Here is a 14,339-nt window from a genome sequence, read left to right as displayed (position 1 = left end):
ATATGTGAAAAATCATACAATTCACAAACCATGATTGCCATGTGATTCTTCATCAGTTGGAGAAAACTAAGAATTGACAGATTTGGGAATGTACCTCAACTTATAATTAGGTTAAAAATCATTGAGTAAATGAATAATCTGATCCAGCCTTATTAGAATTAATGTGATCCAGAGTAAATCACAGAGAATTACAGAGATTAGTAGTATTGGTATCCAGTATCATAAATGAAGAACGGTGCTTCACATTGTAAATATAAAAGTATTTGGTTTGGAGAAATAATAAATACTGTTTCCACTGCCTGCATTTTTCAACATGGTGTTCTTTAAGGAAGCATCTTGAAAATTAGATGACAATTTAACAATTTATGACAATTTAGATGACAATTTAAGTGACACAACAGACAAAACATATTTTTTGATAGAGTAGGGAAGGCTTAGAGCAGCTTTTTGTTGCTGTTTGTGACACTTCTCAATGCATCAGAAAATGTGGGGAAATACAAACATCTACAGTTGTCCATATAAAAACTTAAAGGAAATATGAAGACGTTTTCCAGTGACAACATTAAATAAGGGCTCCCCCCAACTCCTCTCTCCTCTCTTATGATTCAATTATGTTTGATTTTGAGTCTCAACTCTGAATAAAATGTATTTCTGATATTTACCATTGACCCTTGCCTGGGTAGCCATGATATACTCATGTATGGTTTAGTATTTACTTTAAATACATTTAAAGGCTCCAGTCTAAACAAGCCTTATAAAGTGAACAAAAAAACGTCCTTTATATACCCTGAGAGAGAGCCAAAAGCTTCCTCATTTGTGTGTCACATGCTCCCCCTGCCAGACACTGCAGATTACAGTGGGAAGCAGTGCAATCAATCCAGAAAGCAGAGGACAGGATTAGGTGTGGCCAGAGGTTGATTGGCAAGCCATGGGCTTGTAAACCAGCAGTGACAATGCTAATAGCCACATCCCCTGCAACATTTTGTCATCCTACTGTAATACAAGCAGGTACAGCCTACATGAGAGTGCCAACTCTGCTCTCAATTCAGGAGCAGTGCAATATCATCCCCACACCATCACAGGAAGCTACATTAGGTGGACTTCCATGTCAAGATTTACAGATATTTGTGTGACTATGCAGGGGTACGGAGATAAAACTATAAGTGCAGATGCACTTATAATATAGTGTTGCAGCACATATTTTTTAATGGGAGACCAAATTTGTAATGTAATAAACGTTTGTAATAACAGGATTTTATTCAAGTAGAACTCTTGTTTTGTTTAGTTTTATATAGACAGAGGTACCTACAATTTTTGACTACAGTCTCACTTTCGCTTAAAATAATACATGCATTATGTCATAGATAATCTAAATGCGTGCATCTTGAAGGAATAATATGTGTATATATGTGTGTGAATATATAAAAACCATCCTACAGAACAAAAGCATAATAGCATTCAAGTTTTTTTTATTTTAATTCCATTGCGGCCACCTGTGAAAGATCATTTCAGGAATTTACTGTAATGATAGGCTGTGTCAGAGCTTTCAGCATTACTAAAGTGTTAAGACTATACAGTTTGAAATCGATTTTCTTTGGTTAGGTGTTAACGATATATTAAACCTACCTGAAGTAAAAGAATACTCCCTTCAATTTAGTGTTAAGAGCTGATTAATCCTCTCTGCTGCCAAATCTCAAATAATGATTTTAATACTTTACTTAACAAATTGTTCTTATTGTTCCAGGATTATCCCTCTTACACAGCTTTTGGCCAAAACCAATATGCACAGTATTACTCTACATCAACATATTCAGCCTACATGACCCCAAATAACACAGTGGATGGCACCTCATCATCTTCTACGTATCAGTTACAGGATTCACTTTCAGGTCTAACTAATCAACCTGGTACAGATCTTCATTCAGGTAAAACGTACACGGATTATTTTATGATTACCTTTTCAGAATGCTTCCAAATTTTACCCAGTCTTTTATATTTCTTAGAAGAAAAAATGTTTTGTTGTTTAGTGTAATTTTATGAAGTGCAAAGCGGTTTAGAAATGTTGGTGCATTATTGTAGTTTTAAAACCAGCCAAAATATATGAGTGAATTACAGTAATAGGTAACCAACAGATCTTCCTGAAACACAAATCAAATGAGCAGTGCTTCCTTTTTAGAGCAGCCAAAGGGTATGGATATGTTAGGGGTATTACCACACACACACAGACGTGCCACATTGAAATTAGGACCAGTTGACACCATGTCTAGCAGTCAAACGGTTCATAAATCACATGCTGTTTTTGAGTTGTACCTAATAAATGATTGCGTTGAATCAAGGATTTAAAGTGTAACCCCAAATCTATTTTGGTATATTTGGCATCATACCTCACTGTATACAGTCTCTTTTAGCAAATATTTTTTGTAAATCTGTCCCATACCTGGAGATGCTACCAGTAGCAGTTCTTCCTACTGCAGGCTTACAGCATAAACCACATTTAGCAGCAGTGTTCTCAGTGTGTTGTGTGCACTCTTTAACTTGGTTGTTAAGTCTGGTATACATGGTTCCTGATGAACCGGCCAAAACTTGCTGCATGGGTGCCTCTTCGGCACCCTTACACCTGGCATCCCTCGATGAGCTAATCGAAGGAGCAGGTTGGATAAGTCTCGGCCGAAGGGAGCTGGCAGCCAATTAGCCACTCGCTCAGTTTAGGTATTTTGACAACAATCAGCGGCCACTGTCATAATACAGTGCAAATAGCGGGGATTCGTCCATCAACACTCGTTGATGGAGGAACCTGTTTCTATATTCTACATTCAACAAAGAAAATATAAGCGTTTATACCAGACTTTAGGCCTATCAGGTCTGTGCATACTTCCTGCAGACCTAATAAACAGTAGCTTAGTGTTGTCAGCAGGAAGTGCTGTAAGTGTCAGGATCTCCAGATAACAAACTTTGCAACAGATGCAAAAAAAATTATTTGCTATATAAGGTGAAGCATGATGTCAGACTTTTAAAGAAATACATTTTGAGTTAACATTCAGTTTTGTGTAAATTATTATAAATAAGTATAATATTGCTAATCATGATATCTGATTAGCACCATCTTGTTCTGAAAAGGTTAATGCCAATCAACATTAAGAGAACCAGACAGTTAAAAGTCCAGTTGTTCAAAAACCATGCAGTGCTGACTTATGCAATTCTAAAATAGATGCATACCTTGGGTTCAACAGGACAGCTGCTCATTCTGAATCAGAGATTAGCTTAATGAAATAAAGTTGGTTCTGAAGGAAGGAATAGTGAAGTGAAGGGCACAGCAGTTTAGGTACCCTTACAAAGAGTTTGGGCAAAATTCTAAGACCATTACACGGAAAATTTATATACATCATTAACTTAAGTTACTGAATTTTACATTTTTAATTTAAAATGGGTATGAACAACACATGTTTAAAAATGCAGGTCAATAATACTTTGGACTGGTTAGCTTAACATATGAAATAAAAAATAAATATATCATTCTTTTGTCATCGCCTAAACATTATGCTAGTTTTTAAAAATATTCTGCTATTGGAGGTGATGAGTAGATCTTAGAATTATACATAACGTAGCATGGTTAGAGCCCCCAATTAAATGATATTATCCTCTCTTTCGGGACTTAATAACTGTTCAGAAAATAGCTATGAAAAAGGGAAATAATTCAAATTAAACTTTCAACTGCTAAAAGTAGGGCTGCAACAACTAATCGATTTAATTGATAATCAGAATCGTTGTCAACAATTCTCATTATCGATTAGATGATTCCAATTAGTTGAATTCCAGCCACCCCTCTGCTCCTCCATTTTTCTCCTCGCTGGGAACTGCTGCATGCTGCGGTCTGTATCCCCTTCGTTAAGAGGGAACAGAGATCGCTGCAGCCAGCATGTCAGGATCCGGATCTGAAGCCAGAACTTCTGCTGTATCTGGCAGTATTTCTTCCTGCTGAGCCACCTGAAACTTTGGATAGCTCCTTGCCTGATCTCCTGTGCAATCCTCAGTTAAACCCAGTTTTCTGCTGAACTCCTTGCTCCTCCCTTGCACTTCCTATTTAAATCATGCAACTGCACTTCCTATTTGTCAGATTATTGGGCTCCTGCCAATATGTTGCTTCCTGCTCCTACTACAATACAATCTCCTCATACTGCTATCAGTGTATGTAAAGCCTCGCTTCTCTTATCTATGGGAATGGATCGCAACTGCGGAGTTTCATGGATGGGGATCAGTTGTGCAGCTGAACTCTGTTGCCCTGTATTTGATTAGGCGGATCGAGAGCTGCTTAACATTATACTCCCCTTGGCAACAATGGAAGTGCCACTCCTCTGGTAGTTAGAGAGCAGGGTATGAAGTTCAGCACAACAGCAATAACACACAGGGTTAATGGCTGTGAGCAACAGCAAGGAGTTTAGCTAGCAGGTGTATGAAGTTCAGCACAACAGCAGTATCACATAGAGTTAATGGCTGTGAGCAACAGCAAGGAGTTTAGCTAGCAGGTAATGAAGTTCAGCACAACAGCACTATAGTAGTGTCCTGGTAGCCAGGAGGCATATGCCTCTACTTGCGGTTTGTTTGGTGGTCAATGGTAGAGCCCTGAGACTCTTGGATCCGACGACCTGCTTGTGGCTGATGATTCTGAAGGGCAGCAAGGCAGACACTGATTGATCAGTGTCCTGCTACAATCAACAGTAGGACTCCAATCAATCAGTGAGCAGCGGCTTTAAGCTGACTGCTCAAATGAGGTGGGCGGAGTCCAGGGAGTGCTTGCGCAATTCTGAGTCCCTGCTAGGAGGTGAGGGGTTTACCACGGCGCGCCTGCGCAGGACGGCGTTGGAGCCCGACGTGTACCGTAACCCGGTACGTCTATTACAGTGTACTGCCGATTCACCGACAACGCTTATTGTCTCCTTCTTCAAACGTGACACCTTTGGCTGCTGACCTCGGCTTGATTTCTGACCATGATGATGCCTGCTCCTATACTACTACTGCCTGCTTGTGTACCAAACCGACGAGGCACCCATGCAGCAAGTTTTGGCCGGCTCATCAGGAACCATGTATACCACAAATTTGCCTGCTGTTTCAGCTACTGGACTCTGAGCCTGATCCCAGATCGTGACAGGGTAGTAGAGACCGCTGTGCCTCAGCATTCCCAGCTGCTGTACGCTATTCCTCCTCTGCTGCCCCGTGCCTTCTCTGCTGGCCCCAATCCACCTCTGCTGCCTCTGTGCCTCCTCTGCTGCCCCAGTTTCTCCTCTGCTGCCTTGGTGCCTCCTCTAGTGCCCCTGTTCCCCCTTTTCAGCCTGCTATTGGCTATTTTAAATTGCAATAGCCAATTCTCCTTCAGTTCACTCCTCTGCTGATTGACAGCAGGCAGTGGGCAGGAGCAATAGCCAAAATAGCCAATAGCAGGCTGACTATTGCTCCCAGCCACTGCATGCTGTGTTTACATTCAGCTGCTTCAGCAGACAGCTTTCATTTCCCAGTGAAGTGGAAAGGTAGCACTAGGGGTATAATTGGATTGTATTTATTATATATAAATTGGATTACAGTTTTACCATTCAGATTTATTTAAATTCATGAAACTAATTATAATGTCTAATATAATACATACAATTATTAAATAAAAAGTTGGGAAAAGTCATTTTTAGTTTCGGCCTGACAAATTCTGCTGCGCGATGTACGTTGTGATGCCATTCATGTCAATGGCACCCCAAACACACCTCCCACCCGCAGTGTGATCACCCGCACTGAAAGGTGCGGTATTGCAATGCCATGTGTTCCAGTGTGGAGAGATTGCAAAAAATGTGCATGCAGTTTTGTTCTTCTTTTTCAATATTTATTTTTATTAACAATTTTGTTGATACATTGTGCACATACAACAATTAAAACAAAACATATCCCATATATGGAAAAAAGAACATGAGAAAATTGGCAAATGCTAAAATACTTCTTCCTCAAGGCAAGCCCAATAAGATCATGTAGACAGACAAATACAGTCAATGCTCCCTGATGTGTGGATGCAGTTTTATTCTAAAGTAAACTTTATGTTTGTAACACTCCATTTGTGTATTTCATTTTAAATGAAAGATGTTTTTTTTTGTGTGCGATTAATCAAAAAAATAATCGGCCAACTAATCAATTATAGAAATAATTGTTAGTTGCAGCCCTAGCTAAACGGTCTACAGTAGTCATTATTAATATTATTAATTTTCTAGGAAATTAAATGTATGTAACTGAGATTAGTGACTATTCATTTTCTTACATTTTTGTGTGAAGCAAACTACATTGTTTTAGTGAGTAATGTGCATAGAGTTTTTAATGAATAGTCCCTGTTGACCTTCTCTGGTAGACTTAAAGTTTAGTTTAATAACAATTATTTTTGCTGTGTTGCACCATTTTCTGTTTAGATATACATCACAACCTGCTACCCATACTCCCTGACCTTTGTTGCATTTCAAAGGAATCTAAAGTTGTCGTCCACAGATAATTTGTTTTTCTTAATATTTTAAGCAAGCATCTTAATTTTATTATTGGTTCACATCTTTAAGCAGATCCGGGCTTCCTTCATTGATAATTGATCAGCTGGCTATCTGTGTACTGACTGGTCTCTTAAACATTTAGGTCTAGTCCCTAGACATTCTCTTTCATGTGTTGCTAGAGGAGAGAGGATCCTTAAATCATAGTTAAACCCTAACAATGGACTTCTCTTATTTGGTCACATTTGTTCAGTTAAATGTAGAATAATATAGAAGAGGGGTGACGGGAGGATTGAGTTTAAAAAAAAATCTGACTTGCCTAGGGGTAGGCTTTAATGGAACATGTCAAAGTTCTTCACACCAAACTGAATGAAATGTAGAATCATATAACTTTAATTGTTAACATTTTAATGTAATATATTATTGCCTGCAAGTCCAGTTTGGAATAGGAAAGCAGTAACCTTTTAATAGCAGACACCCATAGATATTCTATCACATAAAGGTAACCATAGCCATTAGATGTCCGTTGTGCAGTACCCACATAACAACCTAGTGAACCCTTCATGGGTATAAAGCATGCTTCTTAGGGTTCGCAATGTTGTTTATAGTTTACAATCATTTATAGTCCTATTGTTAGTACAGTGATAAGCTTGGTGCTGTTGGCCACAGAACATCAATGATCATAGGATACTAGCTTACCTATGAGTGTTGAGGGAATAATATGTTTTTGCAGTCATATTCTTTCCTAGCAGTTTAACTCCATGGGATATTTATGGCTGCAGTAGGGGACTTAATTAGCATCTTAAACACATCTCAAAATGGGTCACTTGGCACACAAATCTGGCACCTGTCAAGCAATCCCAGGCCAGAATAGGTGCACTGAGCTAAACGGCTCATTACAAGTGCACAGAGATACACCAGCTTCTCTTTGTGAGTGTACAATAGTGTATATGGGTGCTATTGCAGAATTGATTCCTCACACAGGTCCCCCAATACCTGACCACAACAACAGGTGCTGAACCTTCCATTGCTTTTGTATAAACGCTTTTTAGGTTAGTTTAATTCTGTTGGGCAAAATGTACAATATGAATGAAAAAATAAAGCTAGAGCGTTATATACCGTATGTATCATTTTCTCTTACAATATTGCGTGTTCTGGCTACTTTGCTTGTACTGTTTATAAGATTCAGTCACCCCAGAGTACATTTTCCTTTACAAGTAAAGCATGTGCAGATTGTTTTTTTCTTGTTGGTCTTTTCCATAGAAATGTTTCTGCCTGCATAAATAATTTTGACTTCATTTTCGTGGAAGGTTCTGTTAAATCCAGTGGTCTGCAATGCTTTGCTAAGCAGTATCACAACAGAAATGGTACAGAACAGCTGCCTGTGCTATAGTGCCCTTTTGGCTTGTAACAATTTGATTTTTTTTCCAACAGCCTAAGAAGCAGATGTGGTAAAGTGTGATCAGTATAAGTTTGAAAACTATAAAAAAAATGATGCCAGAAGTGGTCAAAGGGACTGTAAAAATCTCGGAGTCTTGATTATAGGAGAGGAAATGGATTTATAGACAGCTAGGGAATGCAAAAATAGGAGATTCTGCCATTCAGAAAAACACAAAGGTTATTGTAAATTTCTGAAGTCAGTGGGTATGTGCTTTCTGAACAAAAACCCATTAAAAATACATATGAATGCATAGCTCCTGGTTCTTTTGTACTTCTATATATGAGTAAGGATTTTCTAATTTTTCCCACATGCCATTTAAAAAGTGAAATTGGGATTTGCATGAAACAACGTCATGTTTGTGTTTAAATAGGATGCTGTGCAGTGTTTCCCTCAAACTCACTAAAGGCACATTTAAAGTCCACAGTGCTGTTGTAAAACAGTACTGTGCTACAGAACAGGGCCAGAACTGCAGTTTGTTATGAGAAAAAAAACATGCATAAATAATGGGATCCTGTAAATTATTCCTAGGGTACGGTAAATGTACACTTGCAGGGTGTAGTGTCTTATGTATTTTGATTAGCACATAGAAACATCATGTAAAATGTTATTTGTAAGGTGGTTACGTGCAGCTCTGTGAAAAACTGTGGCTTTAAAGTTAGGAATGATTTAGCACACCATATAACTAAAACTTAACAAAATACTACAGAATGTATTAAAGTGTGTTATGATGTAGATAATATTATGGCAGAGTTAGGTATTATCAATGTAATGCTGGTACTTATCAAACCCTGCATAGTTTTTGGTTCTTCTTTATTTTTCTTTATTTTTACCTGCTGATCCTGTAGATACCGCATTTCCTGTCCTCGGGTGGGTATGCTCACTCACTACCACACTAGGCTGCTCTCCTGTTCCTGATCTTTTTCTCTATCATATGGGGAAGGGGATTTAGTAGTTTACAGAGGATTGATTAGAAAGAAGATATCAAATCCATTCACAGAAAGTTTACTGTACTGCTGCCAAAAAAAAGGTGTTTTGTGTACTTACTAAAAACGTTTTTAGACTGAAAAATTAAAACTGATGCAGCCACCACATCTAAGAACTGATATGCTGCAGACTGAACCCTAGAAACTGTGCTCAAGCTTCACTTTTGCCCACTTAGGCTGCCCATCCTGGCAATAGGCCTGTAGTGAGGCATAGAAGATGCGAAGGAGCAACCCTATGTTCTGAACCCAGGAAGAAATTAAATCATTGATAATGGAAACAGCAAAGTAACTAGCATTTTCTGACATCTTTCTTGCTACATGTATCTTTCATTGCAAGTGTCATTAAATATAACCCTAACACTTATCTCTACCCCACCGCCACCCCCCATGCTTAACCCTCACCCTATCCTTAAATGTAACCTCTTAAACTCTGATATTAAGTCTACCATCACTTTAACCCCAAACCCTGAGATTTGGACCAGTCATTACCAAGGAGTATTGGCAGCAAATGTGCTCGTGCCTATAGACAGACATAAAAGGCTGTACTCAGAACTGGAAGGGGTGAAACACATACAGTATTCAAAGTGAACCTATGCCCAGATTATGCACAGCAAAGTATTTACATATTCTGAAAAAACAGTAAATGCACCTTTTCATCTCTGTATCAGTAGTCATTGTGGAGAAACTTATTTTCAAATGTCACAACATAGGTGTCAAAATCTTAGCTTTTTTTTCTATGAGAGCAAATCTTGGCTGCCTACCAGCCATCTAATGTAAACACCCAGCAGAGGTTTCTAAGTTGTTACTTAATAAAACCCAACTCAACTGTTGTTGGGATCCTTGAGGAGAATGCTTGTTAAAGGAGAATATGGGGTTAAGTCTTTTCCCTATAGTTCTCCTTAGGGTAACGAGTTCACAGGTCGGCTAGAACTATGAGGTGAGTGAAAAGCACTCACCTCATAGTTCTCCTTTAAAAATATGTAAATTGTTTAATATCTATAGTCTAGGCACAGGTGTGCCTTAAAGTGGAAGTTACCCTAGAATTACTCTGTGGATATTTAACATCCATATAACACATGTACCTGGATAAACGCGTAGCAGCATTTGGACTTCTGTCCGCACTCCAGTTGTTTAGCAATCATCATTGGCAACTGCTGGACATTTACCAGTGACACCATGCAACTCATTGTGTGACTCACCCCACCTAATGCTATCTATGCCTTTTACAGCATCAGGGCACAGAGGAAGCATTTCCCAGTCAGGCTTTAAAATAACGCGATGTAGATAGCATGGTGGGTCTCAGTGACACCATGGTGCATGGTGTTGTTGGTAAATGTCTGGCACAATGTCCAGTGCTGATTGCAGGACAACTAGAGCACGGACAGAAGCCAAAAATCATGCTATGCATTTTTCAAGGTACATGTGTTATATGGCTGTTATATGTTACCTTTACCTGCAGGTACTAGGCTCCAGGCTAACAGCTACCCAGTTGTAGGAAAGCATTTCAATGGTTTTATTTAGTGATCTTAAATGTATATCCTGTTTTTATGCTACAATAATATAATATTTATTTATCAAGTTCTAGAACTGACATTAGAATGTAATGCAATCAGATGACTGAAGTTGGTTCTATTATTTGTATAGCACCATGTGAACATCATCTGTTTCAAGGAAAGAAAAGACTTATACTGAAATTCACAGCCATGCTTATATGCTATTAATAACAAAAGAACAAACAGGCATAAAGCCCAAATGTTCATGTTTTCACATGACCAGCTATATACACTGAATATCAGCCAACTGCGGTAGTTGATGTCACATACATAAAGTGAGATATGAAACATGCTAAATATTAAAGGTGTAAGCTACAATGATTTACAGCATATGTCAAGTACATATGCTCAGTACCTCATCCTAAAAGTATATGGACCTGCCTGTTTTAAACTTAGTTTGGCTTTATTTTGGTGTAAGAGACAAGAAAAATATCCATCATAGTTGAATACATGTATTCAAATAAATAAAGCAATGCTATTATCACGTTTTCTACTTTATCAATAGATTTTCACGTTCCCTGTTGAATTGTTTGATATATTTATTTAATAAAGTGCCAGTGCCTGCAGAGTTTATGCTTTTCATGTCTTGTTCTGCCAGAGGAAAACTGTCAGGTTGGTTGAGCCAGACATGCTATGCAGCAGAAAAGTTGGAACCTGCCTTCTCCTAGCCCTAAATTTTTTTTATTTTGAGACTAGCGAAAGGCTGGCTGTGAGTGACTTTTATAACTTCAGAACATCTCATTCCAGAAAAGCAAGTTGCATAGGGCATAGAAACCCAGACTCAAACTCAAAGGTCAGAGTTAGGCTTAAAACTGCATTAAATTTGGGACTAGAGTGTATACCATCCTATATCCTAACATAAATAAAGGGATCCTGTACTAAAAATCTTCTCCATACTCACATTATTAGGTGATAATAGGTACCAAAAAAGTGCTGGTACATATCAACAGTGTGTCAGAATTCAGTCACCTAATCTTGGGCATGCACTATGCTATCTAGTCTTTGCTACAAGTCCTAGTACAAGCACTGGTATATACTTGTGCCTTTTGGTGGCTGCTGACAGTTTATCAAAGTTAACCTGAACAGCATGTAAAACACAATACTGTAAAAGCTGGAAGTCAGTTTTAATTATCAGTTATTAGTGGTTAAGTGGTCATTTCACTTCTTAAAGTGAATAACATTTACTGTAACATTGATATTGGTCTACATAAATTAACTTCTTACAAACTACAGTGAAGGCTAAAGTATGTGATATCATATTGATATGTTGTTATGTACAGCGTTAAGTCATTCATAAAAAATATATTAGAGATTCTTCAACCACTCGAAGACCGCAGTGTTTACACCCCCTTCCTTCCAGGCCATTTTTCAGTATTTAGCGTTGCAGTACTTTGACTGACATTTTTTTCCGTCATGCAACGCTGTACTGAAATTCATTTTATACCATTTTTGGCGACAGGTAGAGCTTTCTTTTGGTGGTATTTAATCAGAACTGGGATTTTTATGTTTTACTATATTAAGGAAAAATTACTGAAAATGTTGTTTTTTACATTATGTTTGGAAACAATTATTGTTACCAAATTCTTTGGTAAGATATAAAAGACGGGGGTCATGTTGGGTAAATAGACACCAAACATGACACGCTTTAAAATTGTGTGCACCTGCGAAATCACAAAACAATACCATACCCAAAATTGACCATAGACCACGTTTTAAAAGCTTTTACCGCTCATGAGTTTAGTGTTATCAGTGATTAATGGCCCTAGACTGATTGCTCTCACTGCGACATTCGCGATGATATGTACCATAATGGTGTAATGGGTGCAATAGTTGTTTTCGCACGTATGTGCACCTGACGCATGTTTGCATGCGTGTATGTATGCGTGGAGACTTTAAAAAAAATTTTGGTTTTTTAAAATTCTTTTTCATGTGTGACTTTAATTTTTTTTGCAACTTTATTCATATTTTTTTCACTTAACTTTATTGTTATCACATATAGGGCTAAGAAGTCCCCCTATGTGATAGCAAAGAGGATGTGACAGGTCCTCTTTATGAAGACATCATGACCCCTAATGTCGCCTAGGGACCCCAGAGAAGCTGATGAAGCAGAGATCTGCTTCAACAGCTTCTCTCCAGCTTCTGAGGCTGGAGAGTGACAGCAGAGTGCGGAAGTGATGTAATATACATCACTTCCACATTCTGACACCGGAGAGGGGATCGGAGGGAGATCGTGTAGCGATCTCCCTCTGATCCCCTGTCACAGAGCCATCATGCTGGTCCTGGGCTCGCACCGGGCACGGCGGAGTTTGGGACCAGCGGGGGAGGGGGGGGGGCGCAGAGTGGGGGCACAGACCGGCACGTTACACAAGTGATCCGCTGGCTATAGAGCGGATGTATGTAAACAGGCATTGCTGCCTGTTTTTAAATTTGGGCAGTTTCCCGCTCATGGGTGGGCCACTCACATCCAGGAAGCCCCCGTCCAGCCACTTTGTCTACAATGGCCGGCCAGGAAGCGGTTAAGGAAACCTGTCACAAACCTGTGCAATTCAAACTGAGTTTGCTGAGTAATGCTGAGTGGAGGTTACCTTCAGGGCCCTCTCACAACACTGCTCTGCAGTAATGTTAGTGTTCCCCTGCATGTTAGGAGGTATGGTTTGTTACAGTGCCATTGATTTTCAATGGCACCCCAACACACCTGCATTGCAGCACACCACTCGTGTGGTTTCACATTCTGAATGTGAAGTGTAGTGGCCCTCCTTACCATCCTGTCTTGAATTGTATTGTAATTGTAATGTCTTCCTTACATTGTAAAGCGCTGCACAAACTGTTGGCGCTATATAAATATTATGTAATAATAATAATAGTGGGGTAAATTCAGGAATTTAAATATTTCTGGAATCGCCATATAGTACTGGATCTGCTAGTACTGAATATATGGGGACATTTAATAAGAGGATGAGTTCTGGGATTTTATTTTGCAAAATTTCACCAAAAAGGGATAAAACACCCAAGAAAACTAATAGGTTTACTTCTGTGTACGCAGGAGAAAGGGATACATTTAAAAAAAAATGATTATACTTTGCACATCGTTATTATTCTCTATGATGATTTTGTTAAACCTAATAAACTAGGGACGATCATATATGCCTCAACAACTGCAACTCAAACCTTGTAGTAGTTGACTGCTAGGTAATAGCAAATATTTGCAAACTTGGGTGAAGCTGTAGCTGTTCAACTGCTCTTGGGTCAATTTATTTAGGTGTCTAACCCCATCACTACTACATACAACCCCAATTACATTAACAATGAATTTATCTCTACAACCAAAGTTTTTTTGTATCAGATACGAGGGGTGCAGTTTAACTTGTGTTCCAGATCCCTATGACTTTCCGGCTTCAGACTGTGACTTTCATTTGCAGGTTCAACTTACAAATGTTCTCTATGGAATTGATTTTCTGAAGGGAGATAGGCTGTTTACTTTGCAAGGGAATTTTAGGTTTGCTGTGGAGATTTCCCTTAGCTTAGTGAATCTAGCGAAAATTCAATTTGCAAAGATTATTCAACCACTGGCAAGGAAAATAAAAAACAGTGTGAAGTAATGAAAATAAATGGTAAACTGCAGCTATACATTGCAAGCCATGTCAATATACTACAAAGGAATGAGAATGTTTGCTAAAGGCTTGTTGGTAACAAGTTGTTCTGTTCAATACAACCTTTCAGATCTGTTGTAAAGGGATTCTCTGTAGTCATGGTGCTCTGGAAGCAGGTGCCCCTTTGCCACCAATATGTATTAGATCTTAGTTACACTTCTGCTTGAAGATGTCTAAAATAATTATTGAAAAAATCTTTTATTATTTAA

At 38.6% G+C, this 14,339-nt stretch overlaps 1 protein-coding gene across 1 annotated transcript in view; it reads left to right on the top strand.

Annotated features, from left to right (window-relative positions):
* EYA4 (EYA transcriptional coactivator and phosphatase 4) overlaps positions 1 to 14,339 on the top strand; it is a 77,718-nt gene that overhangs the window by 31,424 nt on the left and 31,955 nt on the right. Inside the window, exon 8 of the mRNA XM_018567680.1 lies at positions 1,745 to 1,925. Within this exon, the coding sequence (XP_018423182.1) occupies positions 1,745 to 1,925 (181 nt within the window). The remainder of the gene's footprint in view (positions 1 to 1,744; positions 1,926 to 14,339) is intronic.

The sequence above is a fragment of the Nanorana parkeri genome, unplaced genomic scaffold (assembly GCF_000935625.1).
Source record: "Nanorana parkeri isolate BGI_ZX_2015 unplaced genomic scaffold, ASM93562v1 scaffold1082, whole genome shotgun sequence".
NCBI classification, from domain to species: Eukaryota; Metazoa; Chordata; class Amphibia; order Anura; family Dicroglossidae; genus Nanorana; species Nanorana parkeri.
Note: the sequence above shows the minus strand (reverse complement) of the source record. Positions and strands in the feature narration are given on the sequence as shown.